This window comes from Brassica rapa, chromosome A08 (genome assembly GCF_000309985.2).
Source record: "Brassica rapa cultivar Chiifu-401-42 chromosome A08, CAAS_Brap_v3.01, whole genome shotgun sequence".
NCBI lineage: Eukaryota > Viridiplantae > Streptophyta > Magnoliopsida > Brassicales > Brassicaceae > Brassica > Brassica rapa.
In genome coordinates this window covers 15,116,826-15,141,497 of record NC_024802.2, presented here as the reverse complement: position 1 = coordinate 15,141,497, position 24,672 = coordinate 15,116,826, and the positions used below count along the sequence as shown (strand labels likewise).

Sequence of the window (24,672 nt, the reverse complement as noted above, 5' to 3'; positions counted from 1 at the left end):
TGAAGCCCCAAAAACTGGATTCTTCTCTCACAGCACCACCCAATTTGTCCTCATTTGACATTAATTCATTAAAATCACCTGCCAGCAGCCAAGGCTCATTCCTGCGCAGCCCAATCTCCACTAATCGATCCCAAACCTCTTGACGTCTTTCTCTTACTGGATCTCCATAGACACACGAAAGAAAGAAAGACATTGATCGAACTGATACCTTCAAATCAATAATCCTCTTATCACTGGAGAGAATCTCAACTCCATAACTACTTTTCCAAAACACCGCCAAGCCACCACTAAGACCGAGGGGCTCAACCGTGTATATACCATCATAACCCAAACTTTTTTGCAAATCCAAAATATACCCAAACTTCTGCTTTGTTTCCATCAAGAACATAATATCCGGGAAGAACTTGCGACGAACTTCCCGAATGATCTGAACTGTCTCAGTGCTTCCTGCACCTTGACAGTTCCAGCACCAAACACTCATTGGGGCAGCAGCGGCTTCATACTGGAAGCCACCGTAGGTTCTGATGTTTTCAGGTTTTTGTTGTCTGAAGCGAGCAAAGGAGAAGTAGATTTCCTCTTCGTGTTGCGTTGAGAAGATGCGTGAGATGTGCCCACTTGGTCCTCTGTTGCAACACTGGCTTTTGGAGTCACTTTCCTTTTCCAGGAAGTGGGCCGTCGGCGCATTGTTTTTTTCTGGCTCAGGCTTCCGGAGGCTCGCCCCTCCAGCGAGGGGCCGAGCTGAAAACCCGTCGAAATCAAGGTTGGAGCAGATAGAGCCGAAGAGTATGAAGATGATGTCTCTTGTTCTCCTCCACGAGAGGTTGTTGGTATGCCAGAGACCACCAGGGCATTGTCAGTCTGCCGTTGCAGCAGCTGAGAGAAAGATGGTTCTGTGTAACTAAAAACATGGCCTTTTCCTTTATCCAAATCACCAGAGATTCTTGTAAGTCGCACTGAGGCCTCTGTTTTATTGTCTTCAATTCCTTGCCGAACTCTTTCAATTCTGGCCATTCTCTCTGTTGGATCCGAGTGTGAGATATACTGCATAGCCATCTTCAAGTCTTGTTTAGATAGCTCCGGGAACAAAGGTGGAAAACCAGGTGGCCCCTCCAAGATCTCAACTGGACCTGTCGCAATACGCTTACTCTGGGCTTTCTCCACTTCCTCTACAGGATCAAGGAGCACTCTCCGTTCAGTCTGAGCTCCTTTCCTCAGCATAGGGCATCGGATCTTTTCATGTGTTAGACGCAAGCAATGAAAGCATCTTTTGTGTATCTTCTCGTATTCAAACTCAATAGTGACCACCTTTCCTGGTGTGCTCAGCTTCCGTGTTGCTTTCAGTGGCTTAGTGGTATCAAATATCACTTGTGCTCTGATGTAGTCCTTCGTATGAGATACCTCAGGGTCATAGGCAATCTCCTCCACTTCTCCAATTTCCGAGGCCAATCTAAACATTGTTTTAACAGTGAAGAAGTCAGCTGGAATATGTCGGATCCGAATCCAAAGGCTCATATTCTGGAGGAAGTTCTCCGGGGGAAAGGAAGACCACCGTTCTAGAACCATTGCCCAGTGGTTATACGACCATGGGCGATCCTTTAGGACCGTCGCTAAATCCTCTTCACGCTGGAAAACAAATTGAAATCTGTCTCGAGACAGCGCAATTCCACGGACTCTCCCTTGCACACGCCAAGCCGTTGGCATGTAGTCAATCATTCTTTCCATTGACTGACACTCCGGATTAAGAAGACGACCCAATAGGCTTTTTTCATTCTCATCAAAGACTCTGTACTGGGGGCTATCAGGGAGGACTAGAGGTTCCTCATCATCAAGAGACAATGCTCCAATGGCTTTGTGAAGAAAGTCGGCCATATTCTCCGCGGTGGTGCTGAAGCAGTAGGCAAGGTTACGGCGAGGGGGCAGATTCTTCGGAAGGAGGTCAAGAGTGATTATGGAGAAACTCCCATTGATTACGCTATATTCCGCCACAATCTTTAGGGAATTCATTCAGATTTGGAAGTTCTTGATTGCCAAGAGAGGTAAAAGAGGAAAGTTGAGCAAGGAAAGGGAGATTTTCCTTTGATTTGATTAGGGAAAATCGCGAAAAAGGAAATTGGAGATGCACTTCCCAAAAGCAGAATACCGTTGCCAAGGGCCGGTAATTGAACTTCACTCACGGTGAGGAAGAGAATAAGGGAAGGGAGCGGTGGTAATAAATTCACCGGAAATCGCCTTCTTGAGAGAATTATTTCACTGAATATAGTCTTGCATTTAGATTGATAAAAATGATCTTAATAACATCTAATCTCATTGTTTGTATGTTTCTGTAGAATGCAATTTATTGTGGACCCTCTTCTGAGACAGCTGAGTACAAGGGATCAGAGGATGTGATGGTGTATAAGACCATAGTATTGGATGATCATTGGGTTTTTTTTTTTTTTTTTTTTGAAACACCATTATATTAAATCAGAAACAGAGTTAGTTGACAGCCATAAAAGCTTCAACCTCTACCAAACAAAGTTTTGCCAGTCTATCAGCATTAACATTTTTCTCCCTAGGAATCCAAACGAAATTAATCACATCAAAAGAGCTAGCCAGCTCACAAATATCTGCTACAATTCCAAAGATTTCTGGCTTCTCACCACCCGCGTCGATGGCTTTGATTAGCTGTGACGAGTCCGATTCGCAGATCACCCTCCTTATACCTCTTTCTTTGCATCCAGCTAAGGCTTCCCTCATTGCTAGTCCCTCGGCCACCAGCGCTGATCCCACAAAACTCTCGTATCCTGTGAAGGAGACGGTTCCCGTTGCCTCTGTAATGGTCCAACCAAATCCAGCAAGCTTCGATTCTGCTTTCCAAGCGGCATCCGAGTTTAAAACACTACAGTTGGGGGGTCGGGGCCGAGGTTTGTGCGTGGTCTTGGGTCCCTGAGCCTCTAGCCATTCTCTTGCAAGACTTAAGGCGTTTGTCACCGCCTCCTCTTCCGAGATCGCTTTTCCTTCAAATATAAGCTTATTACGCGCTGTCCAGAGTTGCCAAATGACCCAAGGAGCTAATTCGGTAGCTATTCCCGTGGGGGGTAAACAGGTTTTTCCACACAGATCAAGCCAAACATCCCTTAATTCTATCAATCCACTATATTCAAAACCTATCGCAAAAGGAGTTAGAGCCCAAGTCTTCTTTGCAAAAGGGCAGTGAAATAAAAGGTGATTAATAGATTCTGGAGTTCCGCATCTCTTGCATAGGAGGTCTGCTGGGATATGTCGAGCTGCAAGGACCTCTCCAACTGGTATGGCGTTATGAAACACTCTCCATAGGAACATTTTGGTTTTTGGTGAGGTTTGTAGGTTCCAAACACACTTGAACCAGTCTATGTCCTCTCTTTCTTCCACGGGCAAACCTGCCTCATTGCGTAGCTTAATCGCAGTATGGTAGCCAGATTTAGTCGAGTATTCTCCCGTACTTGTTCCCAACCAGATCAACTTATCTGGGACTCCTGCTCGGCTAGGTTTGATGCTTCTTATAGTTGTCTCCCATTGTGGGAAGGTTTCCCTGACTTTCTCCACGTTCCACTCACGGGTGTCTTCCTGGAGCAAATCCGCTACCGTGAATATCCCATCCAAAAAATGTAATTGTGAATGTCTCCTTAGAAGTTATGATAGTCTACGTGCCACGAGATGATGTGATTGTTCACGACTTTGATTATGATGTTGATAGAGTTTGGCTGCACTAGGACGCTTGCTCACTGAGTTTGTTGTTGTTGCTGTTGGACCCTTGAAGCAAGACTAGAGAGTACCCTTAAGTATTTGAATGAATTGTATTGAATTATGCTTCTCCTGTGTTTATCTTTGTTAAGACAGTTGTTAAACCCATAGTAGCTACTCGTGTTTATGTTAATCTCAGTCTTGAATTCATGTTTTTGCTTGCTTGTTTGTTTGTTAGACCCAAGACTTGTTCTGCTGATGTGTCTCCAGAATTTGCTAGATTTTTTTCTGTGTTTTGATTTGAATGTCTTTTTTTTTTTTTCATACTAACTTGTTCTTTTCTTCTCACATCATTGCCACTGAGGAAAAGAGAGTCGGAGGCAGAGCATTCAGATTCGAACACCCAAGTGTTTCTTAGAAGTAGGATAAAATTCCATGGCAACTTAACTGGATTTCCATTTGGTTTCTACCTCGGTTGATAATGAATGTGGGCTTGCTTGCAAAGAAAAGATGATGCTTAGAAAATGTGAAACCTAATGGTCTGTTGTAAATTGGTTCTAATTGCGAACAGGCAAACACGAATCACTCAGTTGGAGGTTAAATAAGTATAGATATTCCAAAAGTAAATAGTTCAAAAGAGTGTTGAATACATAAAAACACCAGCAAAACAACAGACAACATCGTGTGCATAGAGATAAATAAACACAAAACATGAAACAAAAGAAAAGTCTGGAAAACATAACTGCATAAATTATAACTGATGATAGATCATAACAAGGCAGATTACTCTTCTTCATTCTTGTTCTTTGGTAAGAGCAACCTCAAGACACATGTGGCCTGGTTTGCCATCCATGGTTTTCCTTACTACGGCACGGTGATCACCGGCCAAAGGCGTTGAAGGATCAGAGCAACACTTGTAACTAATGTAGAAGATTGCGTTATCAGCTTTGAGCTTCTCACTCGGCGCTGTTGTGTAATCTTCCAAAGTTTCCACAACAACACTGTTGAGCTCCAAGGGTAGGTAAGCATCCAAACACTGCAGTTACGTTGTGTAAGAGAACAACAAGTTTCAAGTTTTGTTGCTTTGGGAGAGAGAGGACAAGAAAAAAAGAAAAAAAAAGAAGAAAAGTACATACACGATCTGCTTTGGAGAAGAAGGCGACTTCCATGAGAAGTTGAAGCCAGTCATTGTCATGCAGCTCTGATTCTGGCACCTGCGAAGGAAACCAACCTAGGTTACTAACTGAAACATATACAAGTCAAAAAAAACTCCATGAATAGATCATCTGATGTTATTACCACGTAATACTTTTCCAAGGCTTCATCAGAAAACCATTTGGGCATTGGAACTTTGTAGAACTCATTTATTCCAGGTGTGTCCTCGTCCCATACATCATCAATAGGCTGGTTATCTGATGTCAGAAAACAGTTAGTCCACTTTTTTTTAAAAAGAGTTATCCATAAACTTGTGTGTTTAAAAAGCGCCCTTTGAAATATCTTACATATTTGTTTGATTCTGGAGGCTAAGGCAAACCAGGTAATCCTAGCCCCCAACGAAAGGCGGCGTCCTGCATCGCCAAACTGAGTCTGAAAAGAGCAGACAGAGCCAGTGGCCGGATCGGTTGCCTCCAAAGTTATGTAGAGGCTGAAGAAGGAAGTGTCCTTGGTACTATGTTTCTCCAAGCGTTTAAACTTTAAGTTTGTTCCCTGTCAAAATTCAGAAAAAAAAAAAAAAGACATTAGAGAATAAGTGATGATTAATTTAATGATATCAGTTAGTTAGTTAGTTTTACCTTCTGAAGATTGTAGCATTGGAGTCCAATCCTACCATAAAGACCGATACCATAGTTTTTACTCCAAGTAGACGGAACTAATGTAGGCGGACCGTCATTGTAATACAGATCAAAACCCTAACAGAAAAAGTAATTTATTCTGTGAGACTCGTACAGATCATCCAAAAGTAAAACGACCATGAATTCAAAACCATATTATGAGGAATCTCGAAGAGTACTTACGTAGGCCTTCTCAGAAAACGGTTCTTCGGAAGTTGCACTCTCCATTAATTTGACTTGATTCACTTGAAACGAAGCAGTAGAACCTAATTTTTGAATTCACGCTCTAGTGGTTGGCCAAACGATTGACTTGTGATATTTATCTCCTATTAATAAGTTGGGCTAAGCTGGGCCAAATTTTATTAATGTTTCAAATTTGTCGGGTTGGGCATCTGTCACCATCATCTGTAATTTCTATTGGGCTTTTCATCAAATAAAACATCTAAGAGCATGGTTAACCCGAGGTTATTAACTCATGATTTGATTTGATTTTATTTTTACATTTTTCGGCTAAGAAACGACTAAGAGAAAGTTCTTAGCTTTTTTTAGTTAAAATTTAAAAAAGCTAAGAACCGTCTCTTAGCCGAAGCTAAAAACCTCAGTTAAGAGACTGAAGTTAATCATGATCTAATGATTCAATCTTACTGTCATCACCGTTAATTTCACGTGAAATTGTTACATGAGGATCAGAAGATTGGGAAACACCTTTGCTTTTTTCGGTAAGTGATAATTTAAATCTAGTGTTTTGAAAAACCAAACTTTATATAAAAAGACAGTAAATGTAAAAAATAAAAAGAAATAAAAAAATAGTTGTTTCCTTTTCAAATTTGACAAGGAATAATTAAGTCATTTATTTCTTAAAAAAAAGAATGAGAAAAAATGAAAAGGAAAAAATATTTTTTTTTGTAAATGATAATGTTTTTAAAGAATGATAAATAATTGAATATTCTTCCTTGTTCCTTGGTCACTATTAAAAATCTATGTGTTGATGTTTATGAAATCTAATTTCCCCCATTGATTACTGTTTCTCTAATCCACTAGACAATTTCTATAATAAAGATAGCAACAAGTTCCATACAGGTATGACTATGAGTTTTGTAGATTCATTTGTATGGATATTGAATTGTATGAGCTAATGAGCATAGTTTTATACTCCTTCTCCTACGTAAGAATATAACATGGGAAATTCCTATTGAAAAAAAAAGAACACAGAGCTCCATTACCCCTAAAGTGTGGGAGATCAGTGAGAAGCTCGTTGGCTTGGCCTAATATGAACTCTCCTGATGAGACCTCTATGTTACCAACTGATAAACCAAAGATTGTTGAGATAAGCTTGAGTTAGCTTAAGATACAAGTTACCTAGTTCTATTGAGTTATAGAATAGGAAAATATCTGTTTGTGATTCCTAATGAGTTTAGGAAATAGTGAGATATATATAAAGAGATGCAAGGGTGTTTGCATATCTTATGAGTTGAGAGCTTTAGGTTTTGAGTGAGTTTCCTAAAGGATTAAGAGATTAATAAAGAGTGATTTGAGATTTGTGTTTCTTTGATTCAATAATTGGTATCAGAGCATACTATTGAATTAAAGCAAACATGGGAGATATCGTTGCAGTGACTAGCAACTTGAAGAATGGTGGTTCTTCGTCAATTCAGTGTCCGATGCTCAACGACACTAACTATACCGTATGGACAATGAGAATGCAAGCAGCGTTGAAAGTTCACAAGGTCTGGGAGGCCATTGATACAGGAGAGAAAAGTGGGGAAAAGAATGATGTCGCAAGAGCTCTATTATTCCAGTCAATACCAGAATCGTTACTTCTTCAAGTAGGGAACCTTGATACCGCAAAAGAAATTTGGGAAGCAATAAAGACGAGGCATATGGGAGCTGACCGTGTGCGTGAAGCCCGCTTACAAACCCTAACAGCAGACTTCAATCGACTAAAGATGAAGGAGACTGATACGATTGATAGTTTTGTTGGGAAAATTTCAGAATTATCAACAAAATCGGCAGCACTAGGAGAGGTCATTGAGGAACCAAAGGTGGTTAAGAAATTTCTTCATAGTCTACCAAGAAAGAAATACATACATATCATTGCTGCCTTAGAACAAGTTCTTGATCTCAACAAGACAAGCTTTGAGGATATCATAGGACGGCTAAAAGCATATGAAGAGAGAATCAATGATGAAGAAGAAGAAGAAAAACAAGAAGATCAGGGGCAAAGCAAACTAATGTATGCTAATAACGACTCACAGCAGCAACCTTACCAAGAAAAATATGACTACACGAGAGGTAGAGGCAGAGGTGGTCGTTACGGCTATCGAGGAAGATGCCGTGGACGATACGGAAATCAAAGGAATGGAGGATACTACCGCCAAGAACGAGATGCATCAAGGGTGGTATGTTATCGATGTGATAAGATAGGGCACTTCGTCCAGAACTGTCCTGATCTCTTACTTAAGCTGCAAGAAACACAAGAAAGTGAAGCGGATACTACACGAGAAGCTGATGAATTGATGGTCAATGAGATAGTGTATCTCAATGAGCGGAAGGTCATACCAAACAAACTCGATGCAACTACAGCTAGTGAGAACTTGTGGTACTTAGATAATGGAGCCAGTAACCACATGACTGGAAATCTCGAGTATTTTTCGAGGATTGATCGGAGCATAACTGGGAAGGTGAGGTTTGGTGATGATTCTCGGATAGATATAACAGGCAAAGGCTCAATCAACTTGGTCACGAAGAACGGTGAAAGAAAGACGATTTCTGATGTGTACTATATTCCCAAACTACGAAGCAACATACTAAGCCTTGGACAGGCTACCGAATCCGGCTGTGAAGTAACAATGAAGGGAGACTTGCTATTCCTATATGATCGTGACAGCAAACTTATTGTAAGGGCAAAACGTGCACCAAATCGTCTTTACAAAGTAGAGATGGAGATAGAGAACATGAGGTGCTTACAGCTGGTTCATCACAAAGAATCATCAAAGTGGCATTCACGTATGGGTCATGTTGGTTTAACCAATCTTAAAGTAATGATAGACAAGGAGCTAGTAACTGGTATGCCTCGTTTTACAGTGGAGAAGGAGACATGCGAAGCTTGTCTGCGAGGGAAACAAATACGAACTTCCTTCCCTCAAACAAGCTCGTACCGTGCAACACAAGTCTTGGAATTAGTACATGGAGATCTTTGTGGTCCGATATCACCACCTACCGCTGGACGAAACAGATATGTCTTTGTCCTAACCGACGACCATTCTAGATATATGTGGACCATTCTCATGAAGGAGAAGAGCGAAGCTTTCACTAAGTTCAAAGTTTTTAAAGCTACAGTTGAAGCTGAGACAGGGACGACGATCAAAACGTTTAGAACCGACAGAGGAGGAGAATTTACTTCGCTAGAGTTTAGAGAGTTTTGTGATAGCTCAGGAATTAAGCGACACCTAACAGCTCCATACGCCCCACAGCAAAACGGAGTTGTTGAAAGAAGAAACAGAACATTACTAGAGATGACCAGAAGTATCCTAAAACATATGGACGTTCCGAACTACTTGTGGGGAGAAGCAGTCAGACACGCAACCTACCTCATTAACAGGCTGGCAACGAGAACCCTGCTGTTGCAGACTCCGTATGAGAGTTTTAAAGGGAAGAAACCGAATGTTGGTCACATAAGAGTCTTCGGGTGTGTTGGATATACGAAGGTTGACACACCACATCTAAAGAAACTAGACGACAGATCAAGACCTTTGGTTCATCTTGGAACCGAACCAGGAACAAAAGCATATCGATTGCTTGATCCATCAACACAGAGAATAGTAACTAGCAGGGATGTAGTATTTGAAGAGGATCAGAACTGGAAGTGGCTTCAAAACGAGAAAGAAACCAATGATAACTTGAGCATGATCAACTTTGGTTTTAGAGAAGTTGGAGAAGAAGATACTCCACGAGTGGTGGAAGAGGTAAACAACGAAGAAGAAGGACTGGATACCGATGGTAGACAAGAGGAAGCACCCGTGGCTCTTAGACGCTCATCTCGTACGATCATCAAACCTGTGTATCTTGATGACTACGAACTGCTATGTGAAGAAGACGAGATGTACGAGACGTTGTGTGAGATAGAATGTGAACATCTTTTGATGCTTGTCAATGAGGAGCCATGGAACTACGAAGAGGCAAAGGAATTAAAAGTGTGGAGAGACGCATGCGAAGATGAAATAAAATCCATTGTGAAGAACGATACTTGGAGTCTCGTTGATCTCCCATCACATTGCAAAGCAATAGGATTGAAGTGGATATTTAAAGTTAAGAGGAACTCTGATGGGAGTATCAGCAAGTACAAGGCACGCCTTGTTGCCAAAGGATACATTCAAAAGCATGGGATAGATTTTGAAGAAGTTTTTGCGCCTGTGGCAAGAATAGAGACGGTTCGTCTCATCATTGGAATAGCTGCTTCACGCGGTTGGGAGCTGCACCACTTAGATGTTAAGACAGCCTTCCTTCACGGTGATCTAAAAGAAGAGGTTTATGTATCGCAGCCGGAGGGGTTTGTTATCAAAGGGAAGGAGAGCAAGGTCTATAAGCTAAAGAAGGCACTTTACGGACTGCGACAGGCCCCGAGGGCGTGGAATGAGAAGCTCAATGCAGTGCTGCACGAGCTGAAGTTCCATCGCTGCCTTAAAGAACCTTCTCTGTATCAGAAACGGGAGCAAGGACATCTACTGGTGGTTGCAGTTTATGTCGATGATCTACTTATTACAGGGTCTAGCTTGAATATGATAGTAGATTTCAAGAGAGATATGGCAGCAAAGTTTGATATGACAGATCTTGGAATGTTAAGCTATTACCTTGGGATAGAAGTCATACAAAGAAAGGGAAGCATTGTGTTGAGCCAAGAGAAATATGCCAAGAAGATACTTGAGGAAGCCGGAATGAAAGGATGCAACTCTACGCATATACCTATGGATGCAGGTTTGAAACTAAGCAAAGCCGAGAAGGAGAATGGCGTGGATGAGACAGAATACCGAAGGAACATTGGTTGCTTACGTTACTTGATACACACGAGACCGGATCTTGCGTGTAGTATTGGCATTCTAAGTCGGTATATGCACAGTCCAAAGGAGTCCCATCAAGCCGCATTGAAACAAGTTCTGAGGTACGTGCAAGGTACTCTATCATACGGATTGATCTTCGAGGCAAAACCGCAAGAAGGCTTAATTGGTTATAGTGATAGTAGCTACAATGTCGATCCCGGCGATGGTAAGAGTACAACCGGGCATATATTTTACTTTGGTGGCAACCCAATCACATGGTGTTCACAGAAGCAGGAGATAGTTGCTCTATCGTCTTGCGAAGCGGAGTTTATGGCAGCAACAGAAACAGCTAAGCAAGCAATATGGTTGCAAGACCTTATTGGTGAGATATTCGGAGACCCAAGCAAGAAAGTTGTGATACGAATTGATAACAAATCTGCAATCGCACTGTCTAAAAATCCAGTGTTCCATGGCCGCAGTAAACACATTCACACAAGGTTCCACTTCATCAGAGAGTGCGTTGAAAAGGGCCTAGTAAGCGTGGAACATGTCGCTGGGGTGATACAAAAGGCTGACATACTAACTAAAGCACTTGGAAGAATCAAGTTCAAAGAAATGAGAAATCTCATTGGAGTTCAAGATGTGAAGAATGAAGAGATCAAGCTTAAGGGGGAGAATGTTGAGATAAGCTTGAGTTAGCTTAAGATACAAGTTACCTAGTTCTATTGAGTTATAGAATAGGAAAATATCTGTTTGTGATTCCTAATGAGTTTAGGAAATAGTGAGATATATATAAAGAGATGCAAGGGTGTTTGCATATCTTATGAGTTGAGAGCTTTAGGTTTTGAGTGAGTTTCCTAAAGGATTAAGAGATTAATAAAGAGTGATTTGAGATTTGTGTTTCTTTGATTCAATAAAGATGTCTGATTCTATTGTGAATTTTTTGTTAGTGACTGTTGAGTTAGATTTGTGTGGCGAGTAGCGTACAATAGAAGTTGCGCTACAACACTAGAAGCTTATCAACCAGGTAAAGAGAGTTGAGAATTTTATTTTATTTTCTTAAGGAAGAAACAAACAGTAGAATAGACAGTCATGTCTTATTAGAGATTGTCCATCACAAAAGTAGTCCAGAACCAGAACGGAGAAAGAGAGTGCAACTATTCAGAGAGACCAATTAGCTTCACTTCCTCGACGAGGGATACTGTTAACACGAGAGTACACATCCACCTTGAAGTTGGCACCACACAGAACTCCTTCGCTGTCCACTCTCGGCATCGCCTTGATCTTGTTCATCGGATGCTCAAAGCTCATTAACCCTCCTTCACTGTGGAACATACATCCTGCAACACTCCCCCAAAAATCCATCAAACACTTCATTAGTTGAATTTAATAGCTGAATTTAAACTACTATGTTTGGTAAAATACCAAGACCACATCAAGAATCAGCTATCAACATGATTTATGTCCTAGCCTTTGTTTAAAACATATAAAGAATTGTGTTGCGTGTGTTATACTTAATTACTAAGTATCATTACCTGTAGGAAATGGAGCAAAAGATTTAGCACAACCGTCTTTAATAACATCTAAATCATCTGAGATCACAACAGATCCATCAGCAGCTATTCCCCAAAAGAGCTTCACTCCTCCATCAGATCCCTACAAGAAACAATCCTCAAGTTCTTTCGAAATCACTAACTTCTTATAAATAAATCAAAGTCCTTGTGAGAATACCAGAGCCGTGAAGACAGAACCGGCTTTGCTATCATAAACAACAAAGGCAAAGCTACCATCTAAATCCTTGACGACTTGATCAGCTGGATAAGGACCTCTGTCTCTAAGAGTCCTATAAGCTTCAATCACAAACATGGCCTCGTTCGTTGTCTTGGTGAGACCGTATTGCTTGTTTAGCTGACACAGATTGTTCAAGCTCCCAAAGAAGAGACAGTAGATGTCATCAAATCCACAGAATACTCTGAACACAAAAAAAAAACTGTAAGAGCAAAATTTTGTAACAAGAAGAGAAGGTATATATATGATTACCTTTGGTGGACTGAGAAGGAAGCAGAGGGACGAACGTAAGCTAGAACAGCTGCTTTACCAAAAGACATAGAGAAAGTGTTGAGAGGGTAACGAGATAAGAAACTGTTCAAGGTTTCTTCAGGAAGTTTGGGCTGTTTAGAGCATTTCTCAGATGCTGGACTGTGGAGTTCCTCCGGTGGATGAGCAAACGCCTCATGAAATATAGCCAACATGTTTCTCCACAGGGAGAGGGAAAATAAAAAAAGGTTATAAATAAAGAGAAGAGTATTGTTTCTCTATAATAAGAAACTTTGAAGGAAAAATGCAGAAGCAGAGAATAAAGTGGTTAGGTTTCTTGAGTATTTATACATGTATTATGTCAAGTGGTGGCTATATGTTTTAATCTAAGGCCGTTGTCTGGTTTTCTTTCTTTTCCTGTGGGAAGAAACTGTTTTGGATGAGCTCACGAGTTTATTACTTCTTATAGTATTACACCACACTTTTGGATATATTATTCGGATAGTCTTATATGAATTATCCAATATGTTATCAAATAATTCATTATCTTTTTTGACTTGTTTTATTTTAGGATGATTTTTTAATTAAAATTTGTTGAAGTACTCTGTAGAGTCAAGAATTTGGAACTTCACATGTTGGTGCAATGACAAGAGAGAGTGTTGATTGACATGGTTCTTTGGAGTATGGTTCGGACATATTCAAGAATGTTGAAGTCTGAAGTGTTGTTATTGTGTAATTCGGATTAGACAAATCTTTCTAAAAAATTATTATTGGGAAAATTGTTTTTTTAGAGCAAAAAAATGATAACAATGTCCTTTCAGACTAATATCTATTTTGTACAAGTTTTGTCTATAATACCCTTTAATATTTTTGAAAATAAATTTAATAAATAGTTTTACAAACAATTTTTTTTGGAAAAATGATAACTATTGATAAAATACCTATATGAACTTAGTGGTATTTTTTCAGTTCTAAAAAAAGTTTAAATCATAAATTTCAGATTATGTTCTAAATAAAGTAGAAATGACATTCTATGAAGTAGAAAACGAAATCCACTTTTTTCATTAAATCTACAATGTTTAGAATATGTGATCTACGTAAATAAGAGTATTCTAAAAATATTTAGAATACACGTTCTGCGCTTAACCTACCGATCTAAAATCTTTAGAAATCAAAATCTACACATTATTATAAATCTAAAACACGTAGAAACCGACTTCTACAAATTTACTATAAATCTAAAACATGTAGAAATCAAAATCTACACATTACTATAATTCTAAAAACCTGTAGAAACTGATTTCTACAGATTAGGTGTATTCTACGGATAAGAAATCAGTTCCTAAAAATATGGAAACAAAATATTTGAGAATATTCACTTTCATATTTTAAAAAAAAATCAATTTAAAAAAAAAACAAAAAAAAAACAAATTATTTATTTATTATATTTAAAAATTATAATTTTAAGGACATTATTGTCATTTTGAAAATAATTAACCTAATAGGACATAAAGTATATGAGATTAGTCTAAGCGGACATAGTTATCATTTTTTTGCTCTAAAAAAACAATTTTCCCAAAATTATTTAAGTGATTCTTAATAAAGTGACAGTTGGTCTTGAATCTTTTGTGTTTTTATTAGTTTTACCTGCCGTAGATTTTTCATACTGCACTTATGATTTTTCTTTCTGCATTTAGTTAAGCAATTAAAAATTATTTTTTATGTCTTATTATTACATAACATCTGTGCTAGTGTTTTAGAGTCTTTTTCAAATTCAATCTTTTGATTGTAAATATTAGGCTGTCACGGAAAAGTATCGAGTAAAAAGGATCTTTTACTTCCAGTTCAGTTATTATTTTTTAAGTGAAAACTAATCAAAACCCCAGCTGAAAAAGTAAGTGGAAAACAGAGTAAGTTTTACTCTAGATTAGGGCCAGGCAAAAAATCCAGATACGAAAAACCGAACCGAATCCGATACAAAAAAGTAGTATCGAACCCAAACCGAATTGAGTAAATATCTGAACGGGTTCAAAATTTTAGTATCTAAAGAACCAAAACCAGATCTGACCCGAACCAAAGTATCTCGGGTACCCGAATGTAACCGAAATAGATTTATATATCTAAATATATTATTTATTTTTAGATTTAATAAATATTAAAAGCATCCAAAATATATAAGATACTTTTAAGTTGTCTAAAAGACTTAAAAAATACATAAATAGTAAAAAGTAAATATCTAAAATAGCTAAAATATATTCAAAACACCAAAATACTTGAAATATATATTGATTTTCTATCCAAATATTCAAATAAAGCCAATTTATATGTTAATTTTAGGTATTTTGACATATATTATACAAATTTATATGTAATATATTATTTTGTTTTATAGATTTTGAGAAATTTTAAGCATATAATGAATATTAAAAAATTTAAAATAATTTAAATGGGTTATTCGAACTCGAACCGAATCCGCAAAGATCGGAACCGAAATTTAGAAATACTCGGATGGGACTGAAATCTTTCTATCCGAAAATCCAAAATCCGAATAGATCCAAACTGAACCCGAAAGAGTATCCGAACGCCTATCTTTATTCTAGATGATAAAAAAATGAAAAAAATAATAATTTTACTATAAAAATATTTCTTCATCCGTTACCTTCACTCTCCTATGCTTGTCAGTTGTCAGTCGTAGCCATTGTTTTAGAAAACAATAATGATAGGGAAAACAATAATGATAGGGTCTGGTTTTGGAATCTTTGCATAGCGAGGGAAAGATAGGTATTGGTGGGCCATGAAAAGAAAGATGTCAGTGTTACGGGCAGTTGGTTACGGGATAAGCATTCTCGTACTTTTCATGTCTTCTTATCCTTTTTTTTTTTTGTCAACGTCTTCTTATCTTCTGACCTATATAATTCATAAATATTAATTTAATTTTCTAAAGTAGAAGTGATTACCCGGACTGCATTATTGCATCACTGCAGTCACTTTCACTGGCACATTTGTTGAATACTCATGTTAGCTCATTTCACTTATGGGCCTAATGGATCATCTTCTCCCTTTCCCCCACCCCCTGGATTCTACATTCTTCTTTGGTCATGTTTTGTAATGAGTGGGACTTCAGCTTTTCATATTGTTGACTCAAATGCTGGACCAACGAAAACAACAATATGAGTCATCAAATCACCTTTCCGATTTAATCCTACAGAACCCCTACTCATGCGCCATGTCAAACATTGCGAGTAAACTAAAGCAGGCATGTGACTAATCAGGGAGGTTGTGTTATTATGTATTGATAAAGCCAGCTGGGAGGTTGTCACTTGTCATTCGCTCCAAATATGATTTTTCTCATTATCTCAAAGAGCTTTAGCCATACTAATTAAATCTCTCAACAACTTCTCACGCTCCGTATTTCATGTATTCATCTTATGAGCATGTCCGATGGATTTTTTTAGCAGGTTACAGAGTTTTTAGGTAAATGAGGTCTCCAACATATGTATCTCTCTCTATATGAAATTATGAACATTGGTTTAAGTGTCTTGCCCGTTTACAAGTTAAATTTTTTCTGTTGGAAAGTTAATTTAAATATAGTATTGTGGTCTAAGATTTAGGATGATGATCCACCAAGTCTTTATTTAGACCCGACAACAGTTGATGGTAAATTATATTTTAGATCAGCCTTTTATCCTCTTTCCAAAAGACCTATCCAATAAAAAGAAGGGCAAATGTCCAAAATAGCACATTTCTAAGTTTATATCACAAAATAGCACTCAAAAACTAAAATGACCAAAATAGCATTTTATCTTTTGAAAAATTTAAATTTTTTTATTTTTCAAAATTTGAAATCTTATCCCCAAAACCTCACTTCTCAACTCTAAACCCTAAAACCTAAACTAGACTTTGACCCGCGCGCCTGCGCGGATGTATATTTTGAAAAATATGTTGATATTTGTTTTTCATGTAATTATTAGTATTAGGAAAAATGAATCCGAGGAACATAACCGATACCGATCAAAAAATATAGTACCAAACCCGAACATAAATTAATTAAATATTCTAATTATTCAAAATTTTGTTATTTAGATAACCGAATCTGATCCGAACCGAAGTATTTGGGTATCCGAATTTATCTAAAAATAGATTTATATACTTATATATATATTAATTATTTTTAGATTTAACGTATATAAAATATCAAGAATGATACTTTTAAATTAGTTTAAATACTTGAAAAAATATATATATAATCTAAAGTAAATATCTGAAATAGTTAAAGTATACTCAAATCACCAAAAATACTTAAAATAATTATTGATTTCGTATCCAAAATTTTAAATCAAGTCAATTGATATGTTAAGCTTAAGTATTATGATATATGTTATTCAAATTTATACGTAATATATTATTTTATTTATACATTTTGAGAAATTTAAAATATATAATGATTTAAGAATTTAAAAATAATTTAAATTAGTTATCCAAACCCGAACCAAAACCGCAAAGATCCGAATCAAACTCAAACCAAAATTTAGAAACATTCTAATAAGGCTGAAATCTTTGACCCCGAAAATCCGAAATGCAAACCGATCAGAACTAAACCCGTATGGGTACCCAAAAGCCCATCTCTAGTCATTATTATATATTGTATTTTGTCATCATATAATTAATCGTATTTTATATGTACCATCATATAAGTAATAATATAATTAATAGTATTTTATACATACCATCATATAAATAATTACATATATAATATTTTTAAAACTTAATATGAAATATAAAAACCATAATTTAAGTTGATATTTCAAATTGGGCTTTGTATTATATTTTTCTTATATATATTGATAATATTGTTTTATAATGGTTATTGAAAAATAGTTTAGTAAAAATCCAGTTTTGAATATATGTATATTTTTGAATCAATTTTTTAATATAAATCAACTTTGAATTATTATTTTAATTTGAAATATGTATATAAAGTTTAAATTTTGTTTTATGGTTAGTTTAGAAAAAAAAATGTAGGCAATTAGATTGACCCATTTTGGTATATTTTAAAACTGGTCTAGATAACTTTCAATTTAAAAAAAAAAAACATAACCCCATTACTTTTTTTTTTAATCTATCCTTGTTTTCAAACAAAAATATTTTTTTTTAAAAGACTACAATCCATGTTTCCAAACAGTCTAAATTTTTTAATAGTCCTATTCAAGTCTCCAAACACTCCAATTTTGTACTTGAGTTTTAATAAGATAGATTCTAAACCTTAAACCCTAAATTATAAATCCTAAACCCCACCACTTGAATGCTATTTTTGTGACTTTTGGCATTAAGTGCTAGTTTGGAAACAAAAACTTGATTCAGTGTTATTTTGGTCTTTTTCTGGATAATAATAATTTTTGGAAAGAACTACTGTAATTATTATAAGAAAGAAGCTAAACAGAGACGAAGGCACGAAGTTATTACCGTCGCTGTCTTGTTAAAACCTCCATTACCATCACTAGGTTCGTTGATTCTCTTGTTGTCGTATCATTGATTCTCTTGAGCTATTCCATTCATCTATTAGTCATCTCTTTCTTTGATTTTGGAAGGAAAAAAATGGAAGTTAATTTCCCCTTTTACTGATTTTGCTTGGAGTAAGATAATGATGATGATTCTGATCTAGAATGCTACCTTATAGCAGGGTTTGTGGTTTCAGCAAATAGGATTCTCCTCAATTGCTGTGGGATTTTACATTTTAGAGACACAAGTCACATCAGGTTTAGTTAATCATAGGGATTGTTTGGGTATTGTAATAAGCTCACTTTTTTCATTTAGTTTCCTTCTGTTGATAAACAGAGAATATTGCCTCCTATGGAAGGGAACTTCTCCAGGTCTGATCCTCAACAAGCAGCAAATGAAGATGGCTTCTCACTCAAACAAAAACCTAATCTCACCATCACAGCTCAACCTAATGAAAGCGGCTGTTTTGATTGTAACATCTGTCTAGACACAGCTCATGATCCTGTAGTCACTCTCTGCGGACACCTTTTCTGCTGGCCTTGCATCTACAAGTGGCTACACGTTAAGCTATCTCCTGTCTCCATTGATCACCATCATAACACCTGCCCTGTCTGCAAATCCAGCGTTGCCATCACCTCATTGGTTCCACTCTATGGAAGAGGCATGTCTTCCATGTTTTCCCCAAGAAACAAACCTCAGACATACCGCGCAGACCCGGTCCATCAACTTTCACTACACAACCATCAAGCTTGCCACATCGAACTCTGTCTCCAACGTTTCAAAACGACCGATACTCCCCTCGTGCCTTCACCGCAACTGAATCAACTGACCTTGCCAGTGCGGTAATGATGAGTTTTCTTTACCCGGTGATTGGAATGTTTGGGGACTTGGTCTACACCAGGATCTTCGGAACCTTCACAAACACAGTAGCTCAGCCTTATCAAAACCAGAGGATGATGCAGCATGAGAAGTCTCTTAATAGGGTATCGATATTCCTATTCTTTTGCTTCCTCATTTGCCTTCTCCTCTTCTAGCTCTATCACACTCTCTCTATGTAAATAGCCTGTACAATTCCAAGTCATTGTGGTATAACAAGTATATACAACCATTGCTACCTATAGACTGTATCTTATCTTCATGAACCATATGTATGTTGGAGAATCATATGAACACTACTAGTTGTTGAGTTGTTTGTCTTATATATCAGATAAATTTATAAATGGTTTACTGTATCTTGAGAAGTGTTTCTATATGAAGAAAAGAAGTGAGTTGCTATATTATTCTTGCTTCAAAATTGGTGACAAAATCTCTAACGACAGCATTAAGCTGTAAGCACATTCAGCTTATCTACATTTCCTTTGAGTCAGTTTAGATGACCAAATAAGTCTGCTAACAAGCGCACCTAGCCGGTTCGCTCCAGGACCCGGTTTGATCCTCGACGGATCACCAACCCTGGAGCATTTCGGCTCGCCTGCACACCAACCACCAGGCGTGAAGTTTCCGTTACCTCTACCGAGCAGCTCTATATCAATCTTGTCCAGAGCGAGATCATTGTGTCTGAACTTGCGTGCAAACGCAGCTCCGCTTGCAATCATCCTCTTGGTGTCATTGATGTTGAGCGTCCGAGGATGCTGTTTGGGAGGTTTGTCCCACGAGATGTAATGCAGGTCATGGTTGACCACCGTGTTTGAATACTCAGGTGCGTTGCATATCACAGTGTGGAAATATCCTTCTGGTGTAGAGAGGAAGTTGGTGTAGTACATTAGAAGAGTCCGTGGAAGATTGTCCCATCCCCAAATGCAATATTCTATGAAGGACCGTGACAAAACCATCCAAGCAGAACCTAAAAGTTACCATCAAAACATATAGTTTAGTCTCCAAGTTTCATTACCTTGTTACTCAAGTAATGAACACTAGTTACTCACCAGTGAATAGTTTGAATGCAGTAGGCATGGTTCTACGAGGTGTAACCCAGTAGACATCTGACTTCTTTGTTGAGTACAGTCCCGGGTCTATGATCAGTGGCTTTGCTCGTTTATCTCTGCCATAAAACTCACAAGAATCATTACTCTTTCAAACACACATCTCAAAGAGTATAGTACAGAGAAGTTTCAAGAATCATTACTCTTTCCAGCCTAGTTTGCTAGAGTGGTCGATGAAGTTGAGGTTCCGGTCCAGTCCAGCGAATGTATGAATAAGATCTGAAAAAGAACATTAATGGCAAAAATTGTTATTCTTTAAATCGGAATTTCTAAAAGCTGACTTCGGACCTATGAGAGATTATGTGCCTAAGGCCTAGAACTTGCATGATAATAATAATTAAAAAAAAAACAGTCTAGAGTTAATATATGTATACCATCTTGAGTCACTAGAGGATAATCTGAGGCACTGAGATTTATAAACCAGTCCCAATCTTTACTCAGCTTCAAGAGAATGGCGCATGCGTGAAGCGTATTAGCCACCATAGTTGGTCCACGATATGTAACGAGATTAGCCTTTGTGATCATGTAAACATTCCCAACGTCGCTAAAAACAGGATCTTCCCTCACACGTTTAGCTAGCTCAAGCCTCTCTTCAGCAGGAGACTCGAGATCGAGATGAACAACGTATTGATTCCTCGGATGGTACAACGCTCTCAACACTCTCCATAGGCTCTCCAAGTCACCTCTTGACCCTGAAACTAGATAACCAAAGCGAGGAGGACTAGACTGTACTGGAGGAGGAGGATGTTGCTTGATCTTTGACTCAGCGAATGTGACGGTTGTTTCGTTTGTGGTTGGTAGAATACTTGAGGAGAAGATGAGTGAGTTAATGGAACGCACGGAAGAGAGGAGACCCATGTTGAAAGATACAGCTGTGAGGAATATGAACATGAGGGAAGCCATAGCTAGAGGGAAGATCCATCTCCTTTCTGAGTTTGAAGACGCCATTGAAGAGCCTATTCATAGGATCTGAAAACGAATGTTTACGTAAAAGAATAAGTCAAATGAAAATAAGCAAATATATTCACAAATGGAGCTTGCCCCTCACGTACGCCAAATAAAAAAAATAGAATTGATACGTAATCAGTGATCTATATTGATCAATGAATCAAAAATGACCAAACAAAGTTTTGGATTTGTCTTCATGTCTTGTCTGAATTTCATCGTTAATGAATCTTAACGACGTGATTCAAGTATGAGCCGATCTTTGTAATAATAAAATAGGTCAAAAAGACATATATACTCGACGAATCAAAACACACATATTAAGAAACGTAACAGATGAGATGATCATGAGCAAACACAAAGAAAAACCTGGTTCTTGATTGTCGTGGACGTGACGCAAGAATGCTTAAAAGCTCCGGGCACTTCACTATCCAGGAGGAGCCTGAGATTTATTTGTCTTTGCGAGGACTTTTATTAATGAATCTGTAAATATAACTCTTTTTCTAGAAAATACATAAAAGAAAGAGTTATAGTTCTTGTGGATTTCGGTTTTCCACACATATATGTTTTTAACTCCATTCCCAGAAACGGTGCATTCTCTTTGACTTTTCGTTACAGAGACTTCGATTTTGATTTATTGTTAAGTGCCATACCTAATAAATAGCATTTATTATTTTGGTTTACCATTGGCTAAAAAACAGACGTGTTAAAAGAAAAACAAGCAAAAGCATTGGACGAAACCTGATGGATCGCTGACGTTAATGATTGCATTGTCGAATAAAATGAAAATGGCGTTCTGGAGAAAAAAATGCGAATAGTCAAACGTGCAATCCATCACTTGATCAAATAGACTATCATTAGATATATTAAACGTAACTTTTAATCTATCGATCCATTCTTTTTTTCTTCAAAAAGTGTCACCTGATGATATGGCTTAGTCATTATGTATCATATATGTTGTGTGATTTAACAATGAGTAACGAATCCATTAAAATGCGTATAAGACTATGATTAACCCCAGTCTCTTAACTGAGATTTTTATCTTCGGATAAGAGACGGTTCTTACTTTTTTTTAAATTTTAACTAAGAAAAGTTAAAAACCATCTCTTGAATAAAAGATATAAGAACCGTCTTTTAGCTGAAAAATGTAAAAGAAAATATCAAATCATAAGTTAAGAACCCCGGTTAAAAGATCGAGCTTAATCATGACCTTAGGCATTTGGTAAGCGGCAAGCCAAGCATGTATGTTGTCACGATGGTCAGTAAACTAACTTTTGAAGAGTTTACGAAATAAATAGTTGGTCATAATGAAACTATTATCAAAGTTGGTTGAATAATAATGCTTTTGAAAAAAACTAATGACTAGTTTACTTCGAGTTATGCAATGTTCACTACTCTGCTAAATTGATCTTTTATGACATTGTTTTTAATGTTTTTTTGTTGTTGTAACTTTTTTACATTATAAATTCACTGTGAATTGGTTCAATAATGTGTTTGTGCAGGGCCGTCTCAAATTAATTTTAGCCATGTTCAAAAAAAATATTAATCGTACATTTTATCACGTAATTTTAAAATTTAATAACTTTGTCTGATTTTTTTAATTATAAGTTCTAAATTTAGCATTATATCTAAAATTTAAAGTTTTTTATCATAATTTATCTATATATTTTGAAAAATCCTTAAATTTTTTATTTTTATATTTCGAGGCCATGTTCGACCGCTCCACTTGCGCGTGCTGTTAGACGGTCCTGTGTTTGTGGATATGCCACTAGTCAGCTTAGAATTATATGAGAAGATTGAGATACTGCAACAAATTAACAAACCAATCACTTTATATTAGAGTATTATGCTAAACATTTTTATAAATTTAAATAATATGTTATGGATTTTGTTAGTCTAAAGCTGTTTCAGTGATATGTCCATGTTACAACAGTTGCACCAATTCCTCAGCATTGGGTGAAAAGAGTGCCAAGTGGTCAAGCTTCAGACATATAAACGTTTTATCTCTTGAGTCTTTATTTTTATTTTTTATTTTTACTTATTCTGAAACACTGACTGATAAATGATTCATGGGATTTTGGAAGTCTTGCATAGGCAAAGCTCTTATGATTGACCCCGTGACATAATAAGAGGAAATGGATAAGGATATGAAGATATGGAAGCTTCATGATGACGTGCATGCCATCTCGTAATGAAGTCACTCAGCTGACCCTCACTGGTGAATGGGACAACGTCTAATATCAACGAGTCATGACTTTCAAGATAATCAAGATGAATGAACATAAAATGCCTTAAAAAAAGATGAATACATATTTAATAAGGGTTCTGGATAGTACCTAAGGTATGAAACCGGTTAAGCTAAGTATAGGTAAAACTGATCATAGACTAAACCGGTGTGGTGTAGATTAAACCTGTGTTTTTTTCGACGTTACTGCAATGATATAATTGATATTAGAAGAACGTTATACAGAAAAAGTTGAGTTTGCTTCTTTCTTTTTAAAAGTCTTCATGTTCACACCACGCGTTTGTGCTGAAGAGAGAGAGAGAGAGAGAGAGAGAGAAAGAGAGAGAGGGGTACTTAAGGTATTTCAGCTTACGTCTGCACTTGAACTGGTCGTGTACAATGCAAAGAATCTAATCCGCATGACTTGTGAATAAACAGACAGAAGACTCACCACGTTCTCAACGCACCCTAACAACTGTTTCTTTCTTCTCAACCTCTTCCCACTTGTGTCTTTTTTTCTTCTCTTTGCTTTTTCTTTTTGTGATGTCATCAGACTAGTTCATTTACCCTAAAGTATTATTTTCACATATTTTCTAATCTTTTCAATTAAATTTCATGTTTTACTAAACAACTAGGATAAGGCCTGCGCCTTGCGCAGGGTGAGTTTATTTGTATATATTATCGATAGTTTCTTTTATACATTTGATCATTTTATTTATATATATAAAATATTTATTGTTGTTATTATATAATTTCTTTCCAATGAATCAGATCAATTTTTATTAAAAATAATGGAACAAAAGTATAATTAATACATCATGAGTTGATCGGATTGGACATTAAACAAATTATGACTTAAAACCTTATTTTTTTCATCGAACACATTCTTGAAAAAAGTGAACAGTATTGTTTTCACAGTTGAATTATTTTGACTTTTATCTTCTATATGGTTTTGAAAACTTTCAAATCAACCATCGAATTGATACATGTCATTTTAATTTTTTTAGTCGTATACTTACGGAAAACTTACATTAATTTAAAATCGTTTAAAAAAAATCAAAATATAACATATAAGAAAAAATCTAACATAAAAGAAAAATATAACATATAAGGTGTCCTCATTTTTGTATTTTAAACTCGTTTAAAAAAAATATAACATATAAGGTTTCCTCATTTTTATAATTTAAAGTTATTTTAAGAAATTCAAAATATAACATATAAGAAAAAATCTAATTTTTTTATTATATGGTTAATGTGATTGTTTATTTTTTTAATAATATAAAATTAAACAAAATGAAGAAGGATGCAAAAATTGTTATCAAATCTTTATTATTCATAATCATTAATTGCCATATATATGTAAATAATATTAGGTAATTTAGTAGCATTTATTTAGGGAAAGAATACACACATCT

At 36.7% G+C, this 24,672-nt stretch overlaps 5 protein-coding genes and 1 pseudogene across 5 annotated transcripts; 1 reads left to right on the top strand and 5 right to left on the bottom strand.

Annotated features, from left to right (window-relative positions):
* Positions 1-477: 477 nt before the first annotated feature.
* On the bottom strand, positions 478-2,004 carry LOC108869327. The gene has a single exon (XM_018653585.1). The coding sequence runs from the start codon at positions 2,002-2,004 to the stop codon at positions 478-480; it is 1,527 nt and encodes a 508-aa protein (XP_018509101.1).
* Positions 2,005-2,475: 471 nt separating this feature from the next.
* Positions 2,476-3,321, bottom strand: LOC103835521. The gene has a single exon (XM_018653584.1). The coding sequence runs from the start codon at positions 3,319-3,321 to the stop codon at positions 2,476-2,478; it is 846 nt and encodes a 281-aa protein (XP_018509100.1).
* A 993-nt stretch (positions 3,322-4,314) lies between these two features.
* Positions 4,315-5,824, bottom strand: LOC103835520 (UPF0725 protein At5g63820). The gene is made up of 6 exons (XM_009111704.3): positions 5,718-5,824; positions 5,496-5,612; positions 5,205-5,409; positions 5,002-5,114; positions 4,839-4,916; positions 4,315-4,738 (listed from the first exon to the last, which is right to left on the bottom strand). The coding sequence occupies exons 1-6, from the start codon at positions 5,760-5,762 to the stop codon at positions 4,496-4,498; spliced, it is 801 nt and encodes a 266-aa protein (XP_009109952.2). The 5' UTR covers positions 5,763-5,824; the 3' UTR covers positions 4,315-4,495.
* A 5,774-nt stretch (positions 5,825-11,598) lies between these two features.
* Positions 11,599-13,035, bottom strand: LOC103834809 (stem-specific protein TSJT1). Its single transcript, XM_009110893.3, has 4 exons — positions 12,611-13,035; positions 12,302-12,542; positions 12,106-12,226; positions 11,599-11,910 (listed from the first exon to the last, which is right to left on the bottom strand). The coding sequence occupies exons 1-4, from the start codon at positions 12,820-12,822 to the stop codon at positions 11,732-11,734; spliced, it is 753 nt and encodes a 250-aa protein (XP_009109141.1). The 5' UTR covers positions 12,823-13,035; the 3' UTR covers positions 11,599-11,731.
* A 5,089-nt stretch (positions 13,036-18,124) lies between these two features.
* LOC103834807 lies at positions 18,125-19,292 on the top strand (annotated as a pseudogene).
* A 64-nt stretch (positions 19,293-19,356) lies between these two features.
* On the bottom strand, positions 19,357-21,583 carry LOC103834808 (beta-glucuronosyltransferase GlcAT14A). Its single transcript, XM_009110892.3, has 5 exons — positions 21,403-21,583; positions 20,463-21,057; positions 20,232-20,307; positions 20,032-20,147; positions 19,357-19,949 (listed from the first exon to the last, which is right to left on the bottom strand). The coding sequence occupies exons 2-5, from the start codon at positions 21,034-21,036 to the stop codon at positions 19,450-19,452; spliced, it is 1,266 nt and encodes a 421-aa protein (XP_009109140.1). The 5' UTR covers positions 21,037-21,057; positions 21,403-21,583; the 3' UTR covers positions 19,357-19,449.
* Positions 21,584-24,672: the final 3,089 nt, after the last annotated feature.